Source organism: Aegilops tauschii, chromosome 1 (genome assembly GCF_002575655.3).
Source record: "Aegilops tauschii subsp. strangulata cultivar AL8/78 chromosome 1, Aet v6.0, whole genome shotgun sequence".
Taxonomy (NCBI): domain Eukaryota; kingdom Viridiplantae; phylum Streptophyta; class Magnoliopsida; order Poales; family Poaceae; genus Aegilops; species Aegilops tauschii.
In genome coordinates, this window is record NC_053035.3 from 337,973,114 (window position 1) to 337,983,483 (window position 10,370).

Consider the following 10,370-nt stretch of genomic DNA (forward strand, 5'->3'; position numbering starts at 1 on the left):
TGCAGTGTCGTTTCTGCGCTTAGCTTGCGGGAAGAAATAGATGTTGGACTTCCGACCGCCTGGCTCGTCACGGCCAACCACATCAAGCGGCGTGCCCATTTTGTGACCAAACCGAGGAGACACTAAATCATATCCTGCTTACGTGCATCCTGGCGCGAACGGTATGGCACATCTGCTTTTGGGAAGCCTGGATGGACGCCAACAGTGGACCAGGAGTTGGTGGACTTGTGCAACTCATGTCGCGCGACGAACCTTAGGGTTAAGGACATACATACCATTTTGTCACCAGTGATGTGGGAGCTCTAGAAGCACCGGAATGCGGTGATCTTTGATGGTGCGATGTCGTCGATTCACTCCGTGATTGTGGATGCTTGCTGGACTCTTGAAGGACGACCTGTCGCTCTTCTTCGGGTCCTTGGCTAGGTGGGCGGCATCGAGTAGCTAGTTTCCCGTGTAAAATCTAGGTGGATTGAGGGCTAGTTTGGTTTATGTCCACAGCTTGTTGCCTGGGAAAAAACGCTGCCTGGCGTGGACACGAAGAAGTCGAGAAAAGTTGCCTGACCAGGCCAGCCTGGGCATGATGTGTTTGCTTCACGTCCTCATCCTAGCATACAAATCAATCTTCTTTAAGCCCATAAATGATTGTTGGCCCACCAGAAAAACTATTGTTTATTTCCCAGGCTAGCACCAGGCGTCCTATTCTCCATGCCTGTCCCAGGCTAATGACCATGCCTGGGGTTGTAGCCAGGCTAATGAGCATGTCAGGAGACCCAGACCAGGCTAGTATTTTTTTATGCAGGACACGAACCAAACACCTTCCATCCTCCTCTCAGGCAGACTCCAGGCCAGGCAATTTTTTGTGTGGACTCCAACCAAACTAGCTCTGAGTGTCTTCGTGTAATTTGCATGTAAGCCACTGTGAATGGAGCTCTTTCCTCTCTCCCTCTTCCTCTTTAATGCATGATACACATGACTTATGCGTGTTAAAAAAAACATGTGTCGTCCTCGCATTGAGGTCTCACCTCACCGGATGGGAAAAGAGAGAGCCCCGGTCTCGTATTATTTTTTTCGGCTGCCGACATGCCTATCGATCGCGCGCTGAGGGCGCACAGTGGAACAGGACCCGCGCGATGGAGTTGCCGTGTCCGGCATACGTGGCCTTCTGGAGCGACACGTGTCGGCACCCGCCTCATTTCCCTCTGCCCGATTCTCTTCGCTTTTCTATTCATCTGCGGTTCCTTGCTGGTCTCCTCGAGTTGGCGGACAGAAGAAAAGAAGGAAACACGCCAGATTTCAGAGAGAGAGAGAGAGACAAGGAAACACGCCATGGAGTCCGGAGGGGAGACGTCGTGAAGTACTGAGTTTCGTACGTCGGCGGCGGTGGCGGCGGCTCGAGGGCAAGGTGGGTCGGAGCTTCTCGCCTGATTCATGGCGTAAGTTGATACGGGCTTTGGTATCGATTCCCCTTCTTTTTTTCAGTTCTTGCGGAAATCTCGTGCAGAGTTGGCGTCCTAACTTTATTTCAGCGGACCTATTTTATCAGAGTTTAGGCTTCCCCCCTCTCCCTCTAATCACAAGTTCGAACCCACCCGATTTGCTTTCTTCCCTTCAGACTCCAGTTCATGCAAAAATACGAACAGAGCTTTCCTGTACCCAAGACCAGGAGACGAGCGTTTGGAGTTACCCCTTTCAGAAAAATATGCTGAACATTTTTTCCATTTTTGTGCAGGGCATGCTTGATCGTATTACTCTTAATTTAGCACAGTTCTTTGTTTATTGGAAAAGTATCAGTTAATCAGTAGGTCGAATCAGTTAGCTGAAAATGACACTATAGGTCTCAACAAGTGTTACTTGCTGCCTAAGATCAGCAGTTTCCAATTTTCTCCTCAATTTCTGCAAAGAAAAGAAAGACGTTAGTTATTTAGATAAATAAAAACGTTGCACTAATAATTAGTTAAAAGAGTGGAACTAGGAAATAATCCTGTTACACTGATACAAGGTGATTTGGTCATTTTTTGGAACTTTTAATTTCAATCTGTACTCCACACTCGGCACTTCTAATACTGATTAAACAGAGAATTAACAGCTAGCACGAAACACGTTACACCAAAATAACCAACTTGTGTTTTCCACAATTTTGGTAAGTTTCATGTTATTTCTAAGAATGTTTTCCTGATCCCTTGACATAGAAACCGAATAACACGTGTCTTGCGATATGCTTCACTTGCAATGGACGTGCATTTGTAAATACCTTAACGTTTGTGGTCAAATTGTTCTCTTAGTCTTACTGTAAAGCATTCTTTTGTAAGACTGAGGTTTGCATTCATAAATTTGTATTCTGCCCACAGGGCATATTTCTCGGTGTAGCTAATAACCTGTGAGTCTGCACATACTTTGCTTTCATGATATTTGTACATGTTAATGGTTCTAAAATGCAAGCGTCGGCCGATTCTAGCGTTATCTTTCTGCTGTGTGTTGATTAATTATGTTCTGATTACCCGCAAAAAAAGATTAATTATGTTCTGATTGCAGATCATACTTTTGAGAGTTTATTAAGCATTTGCAAGGTTAAATGATTGACAATTTCGCTCAAATCAAGGATGTGATGCAGTTTCTTGTCATGATGTCTGTCCTCAGCTCAAGGTTCTAATTCAATTGGGCCATCAGCATCAATAATGGACTGGTTGAAGGAACAATTTGACATGTTTATGTTCAGTTTGTACAGTGAATCTCCTAATCCATCAGAATTCTGGATCCCCATTGCTGCATACCTCACTGTTGGTATTGTCAGTCTTTTGATGTTTTTGTACCTATTCTCGCTGTGGAGGCGAAAGATCAGTGTAAGCTGGATGAAAGTGATTGCCCGGTCAAAAAGGAGAAACTTCGAAAGAAATCAAAAGGTCCCTACTGCTGAACATATATGGTCTGCAGAATCTCTACTTCGTGCAAAAGGACTGAGGTGCTGTGTGTGCCTAGAATCTATTACACCTGCTCAGCCCCTTGGGACAGTGATAACATCAGAGAACATGGTTCACCGCTGTGATGTTTGTGGGGCCGCTGCGCACACTATCTGCTCTTCAAACTCTCAGAGGGACTGCAAATGTGTCTCATTGCTGGGTTGGAAGCATGTAGTCCATCAATGGACCGTGCTGTGGACCGATATAGCTGACCAGCCTGAAGAAGCTCAGTATTGTAGCTACTGTGAGGAGCCATGCAATGGGTCTTTTCTTGGAGGTCCAATATATTGCTGCATGTGGTGCCAACGGCTGGTGCATGTCGATTGCCACTCAAGCATGTCTACTGAGACAGGCGATGTTTGCGACCTCGGTCCATTCAGACGCCTAATTCTTTCCCCACTTCACGTCGGGGCCAAGAACAAGCCTGGTGGGATTTTAAGTTCTATAACTCAAGGTGCAAATGAGCTTGCGTCCACCGTGCGGGGACATCTTAGGAACCGAGGTAAAAGGCAGAAATATGATAAAAGATTGTCTTCTGACTCTATGGCTGGTGAGAGCAACGATGATTCATCAAGCAATACCGCACCATATTCTAATCAGAGGGCCAAGGAATTAAAATCAAATGTTGGCAGTGTTCAGAGGCATGCTGAGAATGAACATGATAGTAGCGAGAGTGATTGTAAAGAGGTCGTATCAGAACCGAGAAGACTCCATAATGATGACACAGGAGGAGCCAAACTCAAGTATGTGTTGACTGACCTGCCTGCTGATGCCAGACCTCTTCTAGTATTTATCAACAAGAGAAGTGGAGCTCAGCGTGGAGATTCTCTCAAGCACCGGCTACATTTCCTTTTGAACCCAGTGCAGGTCATGACACTTCTCACACTAGATCTGTACTTATGGCATAGTCATTTTGGTAGAACCAGGGGTCCTACCGGACTTGCTCCGGAGGTTGTAGGGGAAGGATGGAGTGGGACGGGGCGTTGATCGGGCGCCCCGGCGGCTGGGCGCCGTCGCGTCGGAGGGAGATGGCGGCGGCGGCTAGGGTTAGAGGCGGCTAGGGTTCCGGCTCCTCCGGGAGCCGGGCAATAGGGATAATAATATTCTTATTGCTTAATTCCAAAAAGAGTCTTACAGCCTATATTTATAACCTAGATAACTTGCATAAGAATTAACCTAAGATAACTTGCATAAGAATTAACCTAAGATAACTTGTGGGCTAAGATTGCCCGGTGGGCCTAGCTAAACCGGCCATAACACTTCTCCCCGCCTGCACAAACAGCTCGTCCTCGAGCTGTAAGGTGGGGAAGCGCTTGCGGAACTCCTCGAGGCGATCAACCAGCGTCAAACACCTTCTCGACAGCTGGGGCGGCCAGGTCGGCGGCGACGGTGTCCTTCGGAATGTAGTCTGCAACCTCCAGGTAGAAGAGTCGCGGGCAGGCATGGTCGGGCGTGTAGGGCTCGTCGCAGTTGAAGCACAACCCTTGGCGGCGACGCTCAAGTAGCTCGGCTGAGGTGAGCCGGCGGAACGGGCGCGCCGCGGTCGCGGCGAGGGGTGCCGCAGAAGCCTGCGCAGGCCGACCCTGCGCGGAATCCGGCTCGGGTAGCGACCCAACGGTCGGGGACGGTGATTCCTGCTGGATTGCCACCGCGCGGCGCTCGAACGCGCGGGCGTAGTACATGGCCGACTGGAGATCCTGGGGTCCCCGAAGCTCCACGTCCACGCGGATTGTTGGAAATATGCCCTAGAGGCAATAATAGATTGGTTATTATTATATTTCCTTGTTCATGATAATCGTTTATTATCCATGCTAAAATTGTATTGATAGGAAACTTAGATACATGTGTGGATACATAGACAACACCATGTCCCTAGTAAGCCTCTAGTTGACTAGCTCGTTGATCAATAGATGGTTACGGTTCCCTGACCATGGACATTGGATGTCGTTGATAACGGGATCACATCATTAGAAGAATGATGTGATGGACAAGACCCAATCCTAAGCCTAGCACAAGATCGTGTAGTTCGTTTGCTAAGAGCTTTTCTAATGTCAAGTATCATTTCCTTAGACCATGAGATTGTGCAACTCCCGGGTACCGTAGGAATGCTTTGGGTGTACCAAACGTCACAACGTAACTGGGTGGCTATAAAGGTGCACTACAGGTATCTCCGAAAGTGTCTGTTGGGTTGGCACGAATCGAGACTGGGATTTGTCACTCCGTGTAAACGGAGAGGTATCTCTGGGCCCACTCGGTAGGACATCATCATAATGTGCACAATGTGACCAAGGAGTTGATCACGGGATGATGTGTTACGGAACGAGTAAAGAGACTTGCCGGTAACGAGATTGAACAAGGTATCGGGATACCGACGATCGAATCTCGGGCAAGTAACATACCGATTGACAAAAGGAATTGTATACGGGATTGATTGAATCCTCGACATCGTGGTTCATCCGATGAGATCATCGAGGAGCATGTGGGAGCCAACATGGGTATCCAGATCCCGCTGTTGGTTATTGACTGGAGAGTCGTCTCGGTCATGTCTGCGTGTCTCCCGAACCCGTAGGGTCTACACACTTAAGGTTCGGTGACGCTAGGGTTGTAGAGATATCAGTATGCGGTAACCCGAAAGTTGTTCGGAGTCCCGGATGAGATCCCGGACGTCACGAGGAGTTCCGGAATGGTCCGGAGGTAAAGATTTATATATGGGAAGTCTTGTTTTGGTCGCCGGAAAGGTTTCGCGCATTATCGGTATTGTACCGGGAGTGCCGAAAGGGGTCCGGGGGTCCACCAAGGGGTCCACATGCCCCGGGGGGGCCACATGGGCTGTGGGGTGTGCGCCTTGGCCTATATGGGCCAAGGGAACCAGCCCCAAGAGGCCCATGCGCCAAGAGATAAGATAAAGGGAGAGTCCTAAAGGGGCAAGGCACCTCCTGGGGAGGATGGACTCCTCCCTGGCCGCACCCTTCCTTGGAGGAAGGGCCAAGGCTGTGCCCCCCCCCCCTCCCTTGGCCCTATATATAGTGGGGGAAGGGAGGGCAGCAAACCCTAAGCCCTGGCGCCTCCCTCTCCCTCCCGTGACACATCTCCCTCCTCCCGCAGCGCTTGGCGAAGCCCTGTTGGAATCCCGCTACTTCCACCACCACGCCGTCATGCTGCTGGATCTCCATCAACCTCTCCTCCCCCTTGCTGGATCAAGAAGGAGGAGACGTCGCTGCTCCGTACGTGTGTTGAACTCGGAGGTGCCGTCCGTTCGGCGCTAGGATCATCGGTGATTTGGATCACGACGAGTACGACTCCATCAACCCCGTTGTCTTGAACGCTTCCGCTCGCGATCTACAAGGGTATGTAGATGCACTCCTTCCCTCTCGTTGCTAGTAAACTCCATAGATTGATCTTGGTGATGCGTAGAAAATTTTGAATTTCTGCTACGTTCCCCAACATGGATGTGATCCGGAAGTCCACCGACAAAGAGGTCGGCCCGCTGCTGCGCCGTCACACCCGACGCATGGCATGCCAGGGCCTGGAAACGGTCGGCGTAATCCTGCACCGTGGAGGTGAAGGGAAGGCGGCCGAGCTTCGCCAGGCGGCTCCCGCGAACCGGAGGCCCAAAGCGAAGGAGGCAGAGCTTGCGGAAGCGCTCCCAAGGAGGCATGCTGCCCTCGTCCTGCTCGAGGGTGTAGTACCAGGTCTGGGCTGCACCGCAGAGGTGGTAGGATGCCAGCCAAGTGCGCTCCGACGCGAGCGTGCGCTGGCCACGGAAAAACTGCTCACACTGGTTGAGCCAGTTAAGCGGGTCCTCTGTGCCGTCATAAGTGGCGAAATCGATCTTGGCAAACCGTGGCGGCGTCTGGGTCGGCGCGCCATGGCCGACCGGCTCGGTGGGGCGGAGCAGTGATGATGACGGCGCCCGGTCAACGGTGGGGAGGCTGTCGTAGGCCCCCGCGGAGCCGGACGAGGCCCCAGACTGCAGCGTGGGTACCGGTGGGTCCCCGGCCTCTGTGTAAACTGGCGGTGGCGACGTCCCGGTTAGCCAGGCCCGGGATCGGGGACGGTGACGGCGGAAACCGGACCTGCTGGATCGGAAGTCCTCCCGGTGTGGACTGGCCCAGTCCGGAGCTGGGCGGCGGCGGTGGGAGCTGGACCGGCGCGGGCCAGTGCGACCACTGCGGTGCTGGGGCGGGCGCGGGAGGCGCGGGTGGCGCCGCGAGAACCGGCGCGGGCCACTGCGGCCAGGACGGCGCTGGGGCGGGCGGCGGCTGGAGCGACGGATGGGCCCCGACGATCGCCGCGGGTACCGAGTACCAGGGCATGTGCAGCAGCGGCGGGGGCCCGCCGGTGTAGCCCGCCTGGAACGGCAGCAAGGGCGTCCCGCTCGGGCCCGACGCGTTCTGGATCGGCCAGTGCGTCGCCGGGTGGCTGTAGGCGGGGGGCGCCGCCGGCGGGGTGGTGTGCGGGCCGGCCAAGTACAGGGAGATGCCCTGGACGGCCGTCACGAGGTCCCGCAGGGTGCTGGTCATCTCCTCCGGCGTGAAGACGGAGGTTGTCGGCGGCGCGGAAGTGACGGGGGCCGGCGGCGCGGAGGTGATCGGGGCCGGCGGCGTTGGGGACCCGGCAGTGGTCATCGGGGCGGTGGTGATGATGGGCAGCGGCGGCGTGGGTGTTGATGACGACATGATCGAACCCGAGTCTCTGGATACCAAATTGGTAGAACCAGGGGTCCTACCGGACCTGCTCCGGAGGTTGTAGGGGAAGGATGGAGTGGGACGGGGCATTGATCGGGCGCGCCGGCGGCTGGGCGCCGCCGCTTCGGAGGGAGATGGCGGCGGCTAGGGTTAGAGGCGGCTAGGGTTCCGGCTCCTTTGGGAGCCGGGCAATAGGAATAATAATATTCTTATTGCTTAATTCCAAAAAGAGTCTTACAGCCTATATTTATAACCTAGATAACTTGCATAAGAATTAACCTAAGATAACTTGTGGGCTAAGATTGCCCGGTGGGCCTAGCTAAAACGGCCATAACACATTTATTAGTGAACATTGTCATCGATCTGCTGTTTTCCTTTATTTACCAGTTGTGAATTTATGCTTACCAATTGAAAGGTCACTCCACTGTGGACATTTGTGATGCCATATATTAATCACACAACCCACCTTAGAAACTTTTGCTCAGATCGTTGCCATTTCCTTTGTGGCTAATGTGATGTATTTATTTTATTTAGGTGTTTGAGTTGAGTTCATCACAAGGGCCAGAAGCAGGATTATTGTTGTTCCGAAAGGTACCACATTTCAGAATACTTGTGTGTGGTGGCGACGGTACTGTTGGTTGGGTTCTTGATGCAATAGATAGACAAAATTATGCATCACCTCCGCCTGTTGCAATTCTTCCAGCTGGTACTGGCAATGATCTTTCAAGGGTTTTATCATGGGGAGGCGGTCTCGGTTCTGTTGAGAAGCAAGGTGGCCTCTGCACAGTTCTGCATGACATAGAGCATGCGGCAGTCACCATTCTAGACAGATGGAAGGTTACAGTAGAAGATAAGCAAGCAAAAAGTGTGCTTCTGGTGAAGTACATGAATAATTATCTAGGTAGGTTAGGTATGGATATTTGCTTTGTCTGCGCAGTTGATCCACAGAACTTATCTTTCCATGGTGACTGACAGGTATCGGTTGTGATGCGAAGGTTGCACTTGACATTCATAATCTCCGCGAGGAAAATCCAGACAAGTTCTACAGTCTGGTAGTTTCTTTACCACATGTAGCAGTCTCATACATGAAAAACGCTGATCAGGATATTTACATTGTCATCTTTTGGTGTCTAAACGTATTGGTGTACTATTATCTTAACAAAACCAAACGGTGTGCCTTGAGCCCTTCTCATTTTACAAGGTCATTTTCGTTACGCATTTCTCTTCTGTGTTTCAGTTCCTAAACAAGGTGCTGTATGCAAGGGAAGGCGCGAAGAGTATCATCGATAGGACATTCGCAGACCTACCTTGGCAAGTTAGGCTAGAGGTTGACGGAGCTGAGATTGATATACCAGAGGTTTAACCAGATGAATCTTGCGACTATTATACGTACCACCACTATTTATCATGCTAATGCATGTGAATGTTTCAGGATTCAGAAGGCGTCCTAATTGCGAACATCCCAAGCTATATGGGAGGGGTTGACTTGTGGCAAAACGAGGAGGAGAATCTCGACAACTTTGACCCACAGTCAATCCATGACAAGATGCTTGAAGTAGTTAGCATCAGTGGAACTTGGCACCTGGGGACGCTTCAGGTAAGCAAAAGCATTAGCGTATAACATTTTCGTCGGATAAGCAAAACGCTGGAGGATGGATAAACAACAAGAGAGTTGGATTTTATCAGGTTGGTCTTTCTCGTGCGCGGAGGATCGCTCAGGGCCAATTGATCAAGCTACGGTTCTCGGCTCCTTTCCCGGTTCAGGTGGACGGGGAACCTTGGGTCCAGCACTCGTGCACGCTGAAGATATCCCATCATGGACAGGTCCGGAACTGCCAGTCTGCGACTATGATGATTTGGCAAGTGCTCTGCTTTTTCTAACTCTGCGTCTGTGCTCGTGTCGTTCAGGCTTTCATGCTAAAGCGAGCAATCGAGTCGTCGCTTGGCCATGCCACCGCGATCGTCACGGACGTGCTTGAAAATGCCGAGACCAGTCAAGTGATCACGGCGTCGCAGAAGAGAGCCCTCCTACAAGAAATGGCCCTAAGGCTCGCGTAAATCCTCGCCGCGTTTGCAGGAGGCGAACGCCGCGGAGCATTGCTTGCTGTGGTTGAACCGCATCGGCGGGAGCATCTTGTCCTCGACGGTGGTATGAAACCCAGGAAGGCTGTTTTTTTTTTTTTGAGGCAGGCTGTTTTTTCTTTTTTGACATGCAGGAAGGCTGTTGGATGAATGTGCAAAGGGATATGTGCAGTGTGGTTGTTGTGTTGTGTGTACGTGATGTAGGTCTTTGTGCAGTCACGGAATACCACTGGGTGTTGAAGCTTGCAAAGGAAGATGATGTTCTTGTCTGATACTAGTATTTGCCCACGTTGAAACAATTAGAGCATCTCCAACAGACGCGCTACGGCGCGGCGTGCAATTTTTTTTTACAGCGCCGAAATAGCCCTTTTGGGCGCCGGACCACACTTTTGCTTCACCAGGTGCTGAAATTTTTTAGCGCGCCAAAGCGCCGCTTCAGCAGGCGCGGCAAAATAGAGCGTGCGCGCCCAGCACAAATAGTATTTCAATGTGGAACAAAGAAGATCAAATACACACAAAATAAATCGATAAAAAACAGTTCAATTATTATTACAACTCAAACAAATAATGAAACTTCAATACAACAAATAGTTCATGACCAATACAACAAATAATTCAATACAATACAACAAATAACAGTACA

At 51.0% G+C, this 10,370-nt stretch overlaps 1 protein-coding gene across 2 annotated transcripts; it reads left to right on the top strand.

Annotated features, from left to right (window-relative positions):
• Window positions 1-1,182: 1,182 nt before the first annotated feature.
• On the top strand, window positions 1,183-10,038 carry LOC109737587 (diacylglycerol kinase 1). 2 transcript variants are annotated; one of them, XM_020296716.4, is made up of 8 exons: window positions 1,183-1,433; window positions 2,533-3,824; window positions 8,180-8,546; window positions 8,621-8,697; window positions 8,883-9,002; window positions 9,078-9,242; window positions 9,332-9,469; window positions 9,554-10,038. In XM_020296716.4, exons 2-8 carry the CDS (start codon window positions 2,676-2,678, stop codon window positions 9,701-9,703), a joined length of 2,166 nt encoding a protein of 721 aa, XP_020152305.1. In that variant the 5' UTR covers window positions 1,183-1,433; window positions 2,533-2,675; the 3' UTR covers window positions 9,704-10,038. The 2 variants fall into 2 exon arrangements, with proteins under 2 accessions (XP_020152305.1, XP_020152306.1); XM_020296717.4 differs by having other exon boundaries at window positions 1,183-1,402.
• The last annotated feature ends 332 nt before the right edge of the window (window positions 10,039-10,370 follow it).